At 48.9% G+C, this 14,610-nt stretch overlaps 1 protein-coding gene across 1 annotated transcript in view; it reads right to left on the bottom strand.

Annotated features, from left to right (window-relative positions):
• Positions 1 to 11,358: 11,358 nt before the first annotated feature.
• Positions 11,359 to 14,610, bottom strand: part of LOC142558419 (uncharacterized) — a 92,818-nt gene continuing 89,566 nt past the window's right edge. Inside the window, exon 13 of the mRNA XM_075670554.1 lies at positions 11,359 to 11,951. Coding sequence (XP_075526669.1) covers positions 11,359 to 11,951 — 593 coding nt within the window. The remainder of the gene's footprint in view (positions 11,952 to 14,610) is intronic.

Raw genomic sequence — 14,610 nt, 5'->3', positions numbered from 1 at the left:
ATCATGAGGGCGGTACAGCGTTGGATAATCTACGTAACGTTAGTTGTTACGAGAAAAGTACTTTCCTGAAATCGAACTTCCTCCATCAAAAGCAAGAAAGACATTTCAATCTAAGTATATTTATTATAGAGAACTGGCGACAGAAGCAATGCTCTAAATTACCTTCCTTGTTGGAAGGCAAATTGATAAGAACTTCAATGGTGCTTTATTTATGTCAAGCCTGCCGTGTATGCCAGACAGACATATGGTGAACAGCTGCTCAGGACATGTTCAATAAATGCATGAAGAATAGCGACGTGAACATGCCGTTCAGAGAATGCGTGTTGCTAAGCACTAATCTGAAAAATGCCAACGATGGGTTTGAAGCGTCGGAGCGTAGCGCGCGACGCGTCGGTGCGAGGTTGGCAAAAACGTAATCAGGGATGCAAAGACATTGGCTATTTCTCCGACGCGTCGTCATAGTAATTTTAATAGTCTTTTTGACTAATTATTAAGATAATCGGAATAAATCTTCAGCTCGTATTTGCCGAACGTCGGCTAGAATCGTACCGTAACCAAGTGACAAGAGAACTATAATCTACAGCGCGATCTAATCACCGAAGGGAAAACAAAACAAAATTTTTTTTTCGCCGCTGACACAAGCGGGCCGATGCAATGGGCGCGGTGTCTCGCGCAACCGAGTTGCGAGGAACGTTCACCGATGAACGCAAACTTTGAGACGCAAGTGCTACTGCGTGAGCTCTTGTGCGTCTTAAAAAATTGCGGGGTTTTACGTGCCAAAACCACTTTCTGATTATGAGGCACGCCGTAGTGGAGGACTCCGGAAATTTAGACCACCTGTGGTTCTTTAACGTGCACCTAAATCTAAGTACACGGGTGTTTTCGCATTTCACCCCCATCGAAATGCGGCCGCCGTGGCCGGGATTCAATCCCGCGACCTCGTGCTCAGCAGCCTAACATCACAGCCACTGAGCAACCACGGCGGGTTTGTGCGTCTGAAGGCTCGGATGCTGTGGTGGAGCGCCCTGGAAGGACAGCTGGTGATGATGATAACTGATGTATTGGCATCCCTTTTGAAACAGCGCGGCGAGAAATAGTCACCCAGCATAACCTTGGTGCTCTTTGGCTACATCTGGCCCTTTAATCCGGAGTCCCCCACTGCGTCATGCACGCCTCATAATGTGATCGTGGTTTCGGCACGTCAAACGGCAGGATTTCATAAAAAAAAAGCTGCTGGAACCAACACATGTAGAACGCACGACTTCGAAGCTTTCCGCACGCGAAAGAGCGGTGGCGCACGGGTGAGTTGTACGTCTGTTTCATTCCTCTGGAATTCGAGCTGCCGTCACGGTAAAATTCGCCATAGTTATTTCCAGCTTTCTTTTTCTTTATTTTCTTGCTCTTCTCGTGAGCCTCGAATGTGTATCCTCGTGCGACTCTTTATGCAATGCAATGAACACTGCTTTGAATTCTTCCCGAAACTAGTTTGGAGACGTATCATAAGAAGCCAACAAACACTGACACCAAGGACAACATAGGGGAAATTACTTGTACTTAATGAATGACATAAAGAAACGAAAAAATAATGGAAATTAAAGTGGATGAGAAAACAACTAGGACTAGGACACATAAATACCCAAAAAGTGGATGGGAAAACGGCGCCAACAACAACTCGCCACGCGTCCCCCATTGCTACCGAGTCGTATGTCTCATACATTCATGACGTCCTAGCGCTCTGTCATAAAATCGACACGTCCATTCCAGAGGCACAGAAGGTTGGACACATTATCAAAGGCATCGCGGACGATGCATTCAACCTCTTGGTCTTCAGAAACTTATCGACTGTCGACGCATTATGAAGGAATGCCACCGTTTCGAGCCGGCGAAGAGTCGCCGTGTATACAATCAGTTTACGCGGCTTCCAAATACTGCAGCAACCTCTTCCTGTACAGGCCCACCGACCAATCTAGCTCGCCACCTCCAAGCGAAAATTTGACCCGAATTGTGCGCCGCGAACTCGAAGCAGCATTTCCTGCCACGCCTCAACAGACGTCTTGGAACAACACTGTTGAGAGAATATCGCTGATACAGTGCGTGGTTCGCCACGAGATCGCTAATATGTGTCTTCCCAGTGCCTGCTCCTTGAGTCGTCCTGACACCCGCCCTGCTTCTATGACTCGGTCCTATCGCAGTCCACTTCATGGTGTCCGCTATCCCTGCAATACCAGGAATCCATCAGACCGTCATACACCTGACGACAGGCCGATCTGTTTCTGCTGCGGCCGAATCAGCCATGTTTCCCACCACTGCCGGAGCCGTTGGCCATCCCTCCTCGAAACATATTCCGTAATTAAAGTTCACCATAAGTTGCTCACCCCGTGGTTTCTACGACGCTTCCGACACTACTTCCTCGACGAGCCGCTATGCTCGTTCGCCCTCACCTCAACGTCACCAGTCACGTCCGCCCCAGCTTCACCGCTGGCCCTCGCCGACTAACCCAGGACCGTCCCAGCAGGAAAAGTAGGCAATGCGGCACCTCGAGGTGGTGTTGCAATGCTTTATTCGCCGCAAAATCTACCTTTGACGCAGTTTACAAGACATAACCTTCTTGACGTCGAAGTTGATGGCACACCTGTCACAGCACTCATAGATGCAGGAGCACACATATCGATTATGACCAGCCACCTACGCCGCTATTTAAAGAAAATTGTTACGCCTGCCGTTATTCGGTTCGTCCGAATTGCCGACGCTAGCATGGTGACCGTGGTCGGAATGTGTACTGCACGTGTGAGCATTTCCGGCCGCCCTACTGTCGCCCTTTTCACTGTGCTTGACGAATGCCCCCATGACCTCATACTAGGCCTAGACTTCCGCTCTGCCCACTGAGCGCTCATCGACTGTTCCTCAAGTACTGTGCGTCTTGACCTGCCTCTAGTGGATGTTCCTCCGACACCACACGAAATTCGCCTAAGACCGACTGATTTTGTTCACGTTCGACCACAGGGTTTGACACACATCGAAATGTCGCCTTCTACGCCAGTGCCTGATGGTGATTACATCTCCACTCCCATACGTGCCATCGTTCTCACCCACAACGCTACTGTCCCGCATACAGTCCTGAGGGTCACAGACAATCGCACGCATCTCCCTGTGGTGAATTTCGGGCTCGCTAAGCAAATTCTGTCTAACGATATCACCCTGGCTGCGATTACTGCTTTAAAAGTTAGTCGTGTTGAGACTTTTGCCGTCGACGCTTCTTGTGAGCCTTTCCAGTCTGACGAATGTACTGACAACAAAATTAGGAAAATGAGTGCCCCGAATCTCACTCCTACGGAGACTGAACAGCTCTGCAGTCTATTGCTTTCATACAAGGATATATTCGACTTGGACAACTGACCCTTAGGCCAGACGTCACTTGTCGAACATCGTATCCATACAGGCGATAATCCACCCATCCATCGGCGACTCTACCGAGTCTCAGCTTCGGAGCATCACGTCATCAAAACGGAAGTAGACAAGATGCTTCCGAAAGACATCATTGAGCCATCGTCAAGTTCCTAGGCGTCCCCTGTCGTGCTGGTGAAAAAGAAGGACGGCTCATGGAGATTCCGCGTCCATTACCGCCAGCACATCCGCATCACGAAGAAGGACGTCTACCCACTACCTCGTATTGATGACGCCCTTGATTGCCTATACGGGGCAAAGTATTTTTTGTCTATCGACCTGCGTTCCGGATATTGGCAAATCGCTGTCGATGATCGCGATCGTGAAAAGACCGCCTTTATAACGCCTGATGGTCTTTACCACTTCAATGTTAAGCCTTTTGGGCTATGCAACGCTCCGGCTACCTTTGAGCGTATGATGGACTCATTACTCCAAGGATTCAAGTGGTCGACTTGTCTGTGCTACCTAGATGATGTTATTGTGTTCTCGCCCTCCTTCAGCACCCACATTGAGCACCTTTCTGCTGTTCTTGCCGTTTTACGCAAGGCAGGTCTACAACTCAACTTCAAGAAATGTAACTTCCGCCACCGTGAGATTACTGCTCTTGGACATGTTGTCAATGCGACTGGCATTCGACCAGACCCAGAGAAAATTCGCGCCGTGAAAGAGTTCCCTGTTCCACGGTCTGCAAAAGATGTCCGAAATTTCGTGGGCCTTTGCTCTTACTTCGGCCGCTTTATTAAAGATTTTGCCAACATAGCCCGCCCTCTCACAGATCTCCTGAAGAAAAGTGGGCCGTTTTCAAGGAGACCCTTTCAGGCCACCGCCTTTTCTCGCCTTACCATCATACTCACAACCTCACCGATTTTAGGACACTTCGCTACTTCAGCCCCTACAGAGGTGCGCACCGATGCCAGTGGCCACGGAATCGGTGCCGTCTTGGCACAAGTTCAACATGGCCATGAACGTGTCATCGCCTACGCTAGCCGTCTTTTGTCACCTACGGAGAGGAGCTACCCTATTACCGAGCGCGAATGCTTGGCCGTTGTGTGGGCAGTGGCGAAATTCCGCCCCTATTTACACGGCAGGCCCTTTTCTATTGTAACGGACCACTACGCCCTCTGTTGGAGTTCGTCCTTAAAAGATCCCACAGGGAGGCTTGGACGATAGGCTCTGCGGCTACAGGAGTATTCCTATTCGTTGGTATATCGGTCTGGTCGCCTACACAAGGACGCCGATTGCTTGTCCCGCTACCCTGTACACACGCCCGCCAACACCGACATGGACGCGTCCGCAAGTATTCTTTCCGTTTTCCGACTTTTGAACATGGCCAACGAGCAACGCCATGACGCTACATTGAAGACCCTCATTCACCGAATGGAATCTGTTCCTGCTGATCCATCATTATGGTGCTTCGTCCTCAACGACGGAATATTGTCCTATCGTATTGTACCAATATTGTACCGACGCAGTTTTCATCCTGACGGTCCTCCCCTTCTCTTTGTCGTTCCTCAACACCTCCGCTCCACCGTGCTTCAGGAGCTTCATGACGCCCCAACTGCCGGACACCTTGGGTTTGCTCGCACTTACGATCACGTGCGCCACCGCTTCTACTGGCCCGGCCTCGCTCGCTCCGTACGACGCTATGTATCTGCCTGTAACCCCTGTCAACATCGCAAAAAGCCAGCAACGCTTCCTGCCGGTTACTTACAGCCGATCAACATTCCACCTGAGCGTTTCTTTCGCGTGGGTTTGGATCTCCTTGGCCCTTTCCGAGTCTAGCTCTGGCAACAGGTGGATCGCTGTCGCTACTGATTACGCTACGCGCTGTGCCATCACTCGAGCACTTCCCACGAGCTGCGCAATGGACGTCGCAGATTTCCTCCTCCGCGATATCATTTTAGTACATGGCCCGCCACGACAGCTCCTTACTGACCGCGGCCACACTATCCTCTCCGAAGTCATCGCCAATATGCTACGGTCATGTTCTACCAAGCACAAGCTGGCTACCTCCTATCATCCCCAGACCGACGGCCTTACTCAGCGACTGAATCGGACCATTACAGACATGCTCTCGAAATACGTTTCACCCGACCACAAGGACGGGGATGTGGCTCTCCCTTATGTCCCGTTCGCCTATAATTCATCTCGCCACGATACCGCTGGGTATTCCCCCTTTTACTTACTCGTCGGTCGTGACCCTGTCCTACCCATGGACACCTCACTCTCCTCGATAGAGGATTCGAGGACCGAGTATGCCCGCCACGCCATCGCCCATGCTGAGCATGCGCGCCAGCTTGCCCGTACTCGTTTGTTGCCATCCCAGGAGTCTCAACGGCACGCCTACAAACGCCGCCATCGTGACACATATTTTTGACCAGGCTCTCTCGTGCTACTTTGGTCCCCTTGCCGCCGAGTGGGGCTCTCCGAGAAACTTCCTCCGTGCTACAAAGGCGGTTACCGTGTTCTACGTCAAGTGACTAATGTCACTTGCGAGATAATCCCCGTGACCTCCGACATGCCACGCGGTTCCACATCACCTGACGCCGTACACGTCTCTCGGCTTAAACCTTACTATGCCCGTACCGACGGCCCCGTCTGAAGCACCGGGACGGTGATTTTTCTGTCGGGGATCGTTTTACGGTGGCAAAAGAGAACAAGGTCGTCGACGGTGATGAGGACGAAGTGGCAAGAGCCTCTCGGGATTCTCGGCAGCTGTGTAGATACGCTTTGTAAATACAACGTGCAATTTGTTTTATACTCGTGACAATATGAACTGAGGTTGGCGACAGACTTGATTGATCTTCTCTGCTCTGTACAGGAAGCCACGGAGTTGCTGCAGGAGACACCGAACTCTTGCTCCCCGTGTTGCGAGATATCGAAGTTTTCCTTACGGAAATCTTAAGCAGAGGCGCACTTGTTTGCAAAGAGGCGGCTCAAGGCATACAGCGTAGCCTGGAGGAGCGGCTGGCAGGCCCGTGGACCGACCATGTTTTTTTTATGGGTGCTTTCCTAGACACACGGTTTAAGTTTTCTTGGTGTGCAGCTTCAACAGCCGACCTGATGCGATATGCTTTGCTGGGGAGGGGGCCTCTTCTGTTAGGACAGTACAGCGCTAGCACTGTACCGAATGCAGACTCTGAAGCGGGGAGAAGCATACTGGCGTTTGAAAACATCAGGCATAATAAAAATGCCCACCAAGACAATATGCCTGCATGATTTGCAGGGGAAATTTCTCTTTACCATACAGAGGGAACTTGCGCAGATACGGTTAAGCCCTTGACCTATTGGAAAGCAAACGCTAGGCCCTTTCGCTTCCTTTTCCCCCTCGCAAGGGTACTTTTCAGTGTGAAATAGGCGTCAGCTGACGGGGAACGCGTGTTTTCTACGGCATCCCTGATAGTGACAGTTAAGTGAAAACGGCAGTCAAGCACCTCTTTCGAGCAGCTCATGTTTGTGATGCGCCACAAGCATGTAGAAAGCAACCGTTTTATCTCACTTTTTTTAGAACTAACCTTTGAAGCAGCCTTCATTTACACTTCGGGTTTTCAAAACTAAACAGGGAAGCGCCCGTTGAGCTCATTACATTTTGTTGGAAAATTTCGATGACTAAAACCAAAATAAAGCTTCTCTTTGCACCTTGCACTGCTTGCTACCTTTGATGCAGCATTTAAAAACCACGAGGACATTTAAGCAAAAATTCGCTCTGTCGTCATGTTAGCATTATTAACACATTTAAGCTTAAACAATATTAAACCATCACAAGCTGTGAAGACATGCCGGCCACGCAAATACTATATGTACCGTGAGAACTGCCCCCTATGGGAATTAGTAGGGCAGTTGTACTGCACGATATATGTAACCAAGCTACTATCATTTGACCTTGGTAACGTGTTTTGCGTATTTTTGGAGTTCTTAACATGTCTGCTAACATCAGCTTTACCGTACGTTCATCGGTAACTCGATCAAACTAACCAGATGCCTTTGCTACGTTGAGGAATTACAGCAATAGAACTGAACTGCCCGGCCACTCTCGGAGTGGGAATTGGCTAAGTTTTTAAATTCCGATGAATTGAAAGGAATGGAAATGCGGCACGTTCTAATTCCCCGGAATGGAATTGTAATAGAATGGGGGCGCCCATTCCGCAACACTGCTGCCAACGCAGCTCTCACATCGCCCGCGGCTCGACCGCCGAAGTGGAGCCGCATCATGTTCTGTATAAAGTCCAAGTGGGAAAACATACTACCGCGGTGCACGAACTTTGCGCTTCAGGTGCGAGTGAAAGGGTGCGAGGGGGAGGAGACAAAGACGGTGGCTTCCCTAGTGCCGCCTTCCCGCGCGAGCAAGGGGAAAGAGGGGGAAGGGAGCTGGCTCACGGTAACACGATCACTAACAGTGTGATAACTTCGACAACAATGCGACCACTTCTAGCATGTATAAAAAAGCCAACAAATGTTCTTGTTCGTGATCCTAGTAATACTTGAGCTCTTGACACGCATTATGGTTAGGCAGACATCAGTTTTATGGACAGCAGTAATATGCATTAGCAGTTTGTTAAATGGGGCTGGCTGGTTCATTTTTACAATAAAAAGAGGAACAGCGCAACACAGGACGAGCGAGTAAACAGGACAGAGCGCTGACTAGCAACCAAATGCTTTATTGGCAGAAGCAGCATATAAATACATCATGAAGGTGACATAAAGAATAGAAAAAGAAGGATAAGTAGGATAAGTGTCAGCCACGAAGATAATCAATTTCTTTTGTTGAGAGAGAGAGGGACGCAGAGCTGAGGCACGTATCGCCACTTCTGAATGCACGGTATGCTTCAAAGATTTCCCGCGCACGCTTTTCACTATATCTGCTGATTATTTCGCACTTCGGGGTGCAACCACACGTCTAACAGTAGTGCGCAGCTAGATGACTGTACGGGTTTCCTTTTTGTGAAGCGGCATGCTCGCGCAGGCGATCTTTAATGCACCTCCGCGTTTGCCCGGCATAGCAACGTTTACAATCAAGCGGGATTTTATAGATGGCCTGCGTTGTACAGTTAACAAAGCACTGAACATGATTCTTATAGCAGCTTTTGCGCGCGACAGTATCCTCCCTATTGACTCTCTTGCACAACCCGCTCAGTTTACTAGGGGCATTCCACACCACGCTCACTCCAGCCTTGGCCGCAATTTACATAATGGTTTGGGAAACACGGTGTACATAAGGAATGACGGCAAGCCTAGATCCTAGAAGACTTTGCAGTCACCGCCTTCCTGATCTAGGCTTGCCGTCCTTCTATCTGCCTCAGCACAGCGATGCATCCACGGTGGTCGACATTTCTAACACTCACATAGTGTAACGGGCGATTACCCTGACCAGACGAAAGGTACTCAAGAACTGTGCTATCGCCGAAGGATGACTCGTTGTGCATCTCGGAGTCTGTAGAGGTGACCACCTTTCTTGAAAAGAGGGTGCAAGTACGGCGTGTCGTGTGGAGGCCAACAACACATTCTATAATCCCCTTCCAAAAGCCATCCTGAATGGGGTTGATGTTCTACGTACAGCTTTGGAACCGCATGGTTTTCGTAAGAAGCATAAAGTATACTTGAGTGACATCCTTTGCTTACTTAATATGTAGCCACTAATAGGTTACACAAAGGAACGCTGCTCTTGGAGAAAGTATATGTATCGGTTCGTACAGCTCACCGGGATTGTTCGCTTTGTCCATGCACGCGGCACCCTCTCTATTTATGCATGCGCAAAGATATACCTATCCAGCCGCGCAACTGATAATGATTTTGGCTTTAAGCAAGGCAATGTCAACCGGCATGCGGGATGTACAGTTTCACTATTGATAGCAAAATTCACCAGCCCTTCCACTGTGAAAGAGCAGGAGCAGCGAAGCTGTGGTGTTTTACCTCAATCAACGCATCTCTGTATGTATACGCATTGTGGTTATTTTTTATTAATATTATTATTGAAGGACACAGACAAAGAATACATCTTTTGAATGTGTAGTGATTTATTCTTATTCTTTTATGAAGTAGTGACGTGTGCAAGTACCGCCGCTTGGCAGACGGGAATTTTAGGAAACGTAGATGAAACTCAGCGTAATGTTAGAGTCGACTTAGCAGCTAATTTTCATATAATTTGCGTCAGGATAATTTTAATAAAGCAAGAGTTACAGCCGTTTTGTGTAACCATACTCGCTCCGTAGACGGCCAAGTATGGACAGCAGACGGGAATGCTGTAACGTTTACAACTTCATTGTGAACTAAATACGACAAGTGAATGAAACCCGCCGTCATGATAGAGTCGTCTTGGTAGCCAATTTAAGTATGATTTTTTTCCCAAAGTAACCACGTTAGATTGAGAGTCGCGGAGTATTCGCCAGAAACTGGAGACGAAGCATTGTTTCGTGTCGACACGACGCGTAGACGGACGGACATCGACCACCGCCGGAAGGTAGCTATATGAAGCTTCGCTGTAAATACTGACGTTAGGCAGAATGAACCATGCACCGAAAAAAGAAAGAAAGTGACAGGCAAGAAAAATTCAAATTGCAATAGTTGCTTTCCCATGTTGAAGTTAGCTGGACTAATACAAAGGTGCATCTTCATCCTTGGTCGTGCTGAATAGACTTCATTGACAGATTCTCCGATTAGTTTTTCTCTTTCCCTGTTTAGCCTTCAATTATTTGGGGACATGCGTTTTCGTAATTCCAGCGTATTTGAAAACGTCACAAAGGCAGAAGGCTAAAGGTACGCACCCTCTCACTCACCAAGTCAGAAACCAGTTTTTAACGTATCATTTTCCCTAAAATCTGCCCGATTAAACGATAAATGAATCATGTATAGACGACGCGATTTTTTCCATGGCTTAGTACAGGATAACAATATCAAAATTCGTGGTGCTTCACCTGTATCAAACGATTTTCGTATGGAAAACCTCGAATGCTGCTTTCGCCATGTGCGATGAAGTAATCAGAATGACTAATCAGGCCATGTGTTATTACACATGCAAGTTGTCACGTAAGTTTAGGTGCTCGTGACTTGCTCAGGAGGAAGAGCATGTGCTACCACTGTGCGCTAACTGCTGCACTACTGCGTTTGTTTTGATACACAGTCACGTCACAAGTGGAAATAAATAACCCCTGGTTGGTGTCGTCCAGTAAAATAATCGTAAGCTTCTCGTATGTGTTGCAAAAGCGCAACAATAGAAATGCTATTACCGTGTGTGAGAAAATTGGTTGAAATGAATAACAAAAATCTAAGGTAACAAAAAGTTGATCAGGAGGTTGTAAAAGAAACTTACAGCTCCTAGCTAAATAAAAGTTGACAGTTACTTTAGCCTACCCTAAAGAAGATGAAGGCGAAAGGAGACATTTATTACATTACTTGACATTTTCATTCGAATGCGTTCTTACTTCCTAATGTTTTCTCTCACCAGATGTCGTGGGTTTGAGTGCCTTAATCAACTGTGCCTCAATTCACTTCGCCTTAATTTGCAGCAAAGGTAGTTGGTTGAACTTTCAATCCTCACGATGTCGATCGTAATCCAATTTAGAGATTTGTCCGGTTCGCCCACATGTCCAAGTGGGTGCGAATATTTCCAAAGGCTGGAGTGCCTTAATTACCTCTATCTTAATTAGCTTTCCCTTAATTAACACCACAGGTCATGCTGAGGCTTCTTCGCCTCGGCTTCACGCTTTCTTGTAAGAAAATTGATGGCATGATTCGCCCTAATTAATACCAAAGGTCGTAGATTGGACGCCCTATGAAGTTGGGTGCCATAACACCGCACATCGGATTCTTGGACCTAGGAACCATCTAAGGCTTTCGCATTAATAATGTCATAGATAACGTCTCACATGCCCAGGCTTGCCTTATGATTTATTTTGCCCTGAATTGCCACGTGCGGCACTAAGTTGGCATGGTTTCTCTTGTCCTCTCCCTTGTGTTGGTGTTAGTTTCATCACTGTAGTCCGATTTGATCTTGAGCAGCAGCGTAATAATGACTGCCATAACGACGACTAAAGCCACTGCCACCAGCAAGATCCAAACGAAGACGGATGTCTGGCCTTCATGATGAACCGCTGCAGTGGGGGTTGTCGCCGGATCGCGAGGAGGATCGGTGCTGGCTTGCCTTGTAGTGGTCGTCGCTGGGCTGGCCTTCGCGGAAGGCTTTGTCGGCGTGAGGGTGTCAGGTACTGCAGAGGGTAATTGGGCGGTGATGTTTTGGATTCTGAACGACATTGCAAGGACGCGGGACCTTTCCGACTTCAGCCCTTCAGCATTAACAACGCGCGCAGCCAAGTACGCCGTCAGGTAGAAGCCATCGTTGCCACGGTACGCCGGCCCCCAGTGACGCGGCAGGCTGATGGTCACTTCGTGATTGGAGCCGGCGGGAAGGGGTTCCAGGCTGCCTTTCACGACGCTCCTCAACCGCTCCTGGCTGTCGAAGTGGTCAAAGACCGCGTCTTCGTCGGTGCCGCCTCGGATCTCCACTTCAGCAGCTGCAATTGAAGATACAGACCATATAGCTGGCATTCGGCAAGACATTGATATTTACAGAGACGATAACGCTCATCCGCTCGCAGGCCTCATGGGTAAAGGTTCATATGCCAGACATGATGCCACGAGATCGCTGCATAGCTCGAACCAATGTGCGCCTACGACTCGGAAAGACCATATAAATAAATAAATAAATAAATGTGTGTGTGCGTGTGCGTGTGTGTGTGTGTGTGTATGCGTGTGTGTGTGTTTGTGTGTGTGTGCGTGTATGTGTGTGTGTGTGTGTGTGTGTGTGTGTGTGTGTGTGTCAACTCTCACGCTCCTAGTTGGAAAAGAGCGAAGCTTTTCTTTGCAGATGAAACCAGTTGTCTGTAGTTTGCAGCAACCTATTGTGTATTTGCGTTCAAGTGTTTAGTCGACATCGAGAACACAAATTTTCGTTATTTGTGGAGCGTTTTCTTTCGCGGTGCTTTTTTTGGCATATGAAATGTGCCCGCGAAAGAAAGACGGGCAGGAAAAACAGCGTTCTCAAGCGAGCCGAGTGTAAGATCATCACCTCGCCTCCAGCGCGCCGCCAAGGATAACGCGTTACGTTAACGCTGGTTGCGAAAGTAATCTATCGAATTGGGGCACTATTGCTTGAGGCTTCAGAAGTCTCTTAGAGCTCTCTGACTATGGCAACAGAAAAAACTACCCCACGTTTAGTTGGCCTATTGCCCATCTTATCGGTAGAAGATCGCCGTGTTTTTGCGTGCGTGGGTGCGATATTTCCATCATGGGATGGGATGAGCATGGGATGCAATCACAGCCATAATGGCTGCAAGGTTTGTCGCCAATGTGCGCGCACCGCCACGCGCATGTCCGCGCTCTCCCACGTGCCCACTCGCACAGCGCTACTGGCGTGGCGCCTCCTCTCTTGCTTCTGTTGCCGGTGGTGCCTCCTCTCCTGACTCCCCTCGCCGGTGATCAGCGCTTTCCTGCGTCCACCACGGACTGCGCCCGCACACTCGTGAGCCACCAAAGGTTCACACTTTAAAAGACTCGGATCGACATCAAGCTTCTGAGGGAGATTCCTGTAAACAAAGTAAATGAATAGCTTCGAAAAGAGAATTTGAAAATTTTCGGCTTGGTGTGGATATTGAAACCGTGCCTCCGGGGTGTGCCTCCGGAGCGCGCTTCTCCGGCGCCATGCCGGCTCCACGGTTCTGGCTGACTAAATTTGTGCGTAGTGCGTGCGTCATTGGGCACTGCCAATGAGGAGGAAGTGGCGCGCTGAACGGTCCTTCGAGTCATGAGAACCCACGTGACCATGTGATGACGTCGCGTTCTCGGCGCTGGACATGCTGCGGCTTTCACTGCGATATCGAGCGGTGAACAGCAAGGGCATTGGATAAACGCCATGGACGTGCATGCGTCTATATGTCGTACAAAAATTCATCACCTGACCTGATCCTAGTTGCCTACAGACAGGATCGTTTAGGGACTTTCGAGAATGCAGACGGGGGCGCCAAGTGACGCCTTGGCGCTTCTGCTCTCTGGCACATGCCGACCGCTGGTTGTGTGACGTCTCTGCGCTGGGTTCAGTGTTTATTGGCGAAAAGTCATGCATTGCTAGTGGTGCGGTATGTCGGCTTTTCGTCTTCGTTCAGCTCTGGTGGTGCGAGACCCGTATTTCTGAAGAATTCGGTGGTGCTGACGATTGAAATACTGGAGTGGCGTAGCGCCTCGTCGACACAGTTTGCGAACCGGCACTGTACAGCAACGTCGCCCTGTCCGCTCTGTCCGGCAGCGTCATCACATCGAACATGCACCTTTACTTGACGGGCGTTGAAGGCGGAGGTATCGTACATGTTCCAGGCCACGAATTCAGTTACGTAAGTGATATAGTGCTTAAGGTGGTGTTTGCTCACAGCTATTGACGCGTCTTTGAAATGAGGCAGCGTACGCTTTCAATCGAGTTCAGCGTTAGTGCACTGTCCGTGAGTTCGTGTGATTTGCCTTCATCGCGGCCTTTACAATTATACCGTAGTACTGTGGACCTTAAAGAGCACTAGTGACATCTCATGGTCTGCCAGAATATCACGAGCTAAAACGCAGAGTAGATGTTTTAGGATTTTTGGTACTAAGGGCGCTATAAGCACAGTGAGATGGAGCTTAATACCGTGCCCTGTGATGTTCAGCTGCATCTCTTCCCGTTTTTCGCACTTTTAGGTCTACCAATGTGACGTGGGGTTCTGTACAAAGTTGGGATGAAGTAACGTGTGTGTATATGCGCCCACAATAACTTCACCGCAACAAATTTGTGTAATGCGGTGAAGCAAACAGTGTGTTGCGGTGACGGCCGAGTCGTAAGTGCGCCCAAGTTCCAGCTTCAATGTTCCTGTTGCTCTGAAGATACTGCACCGCCCGCTTTGCTGTAATACCAGGTGCTCCAGAGCTCTCTACGCGCCGGAATTGGTACTTTCACATGGTAAATGGTCTCATCATAATACATATCTGTAGTGAAGTGAAGCTCACTAATTGTACCAAATGCTTTGACAGTGGCAGACTTAACAGATCTAGAATGGCATGACCCATATACCAGCCCACACTTTCTCCTTAGCAGTTTTATTAGGAATCTCAAACTAATGTTACAGCACAGAAAGATAATGTAAACGCCTC

The sequence above is a fragment of the Dermacentor variabilis genome, chromosome 9 (genome assembly GCF_050947875.1).
Source record: "Dermacentor variabilis isolate Ectoservices chromosome 9, ASM5094787v1, whole genome shotgun sequence".
Lineage (NCBI taxonomy): Eukaryota > Metazoa > Arthropoda > Arachnida > Ixodida > Ixodidae > Dermacentor > Dermacentor variabilis.
This window is presented reverse-complemented; position numbering and strand designations above follow the sequence as displayed.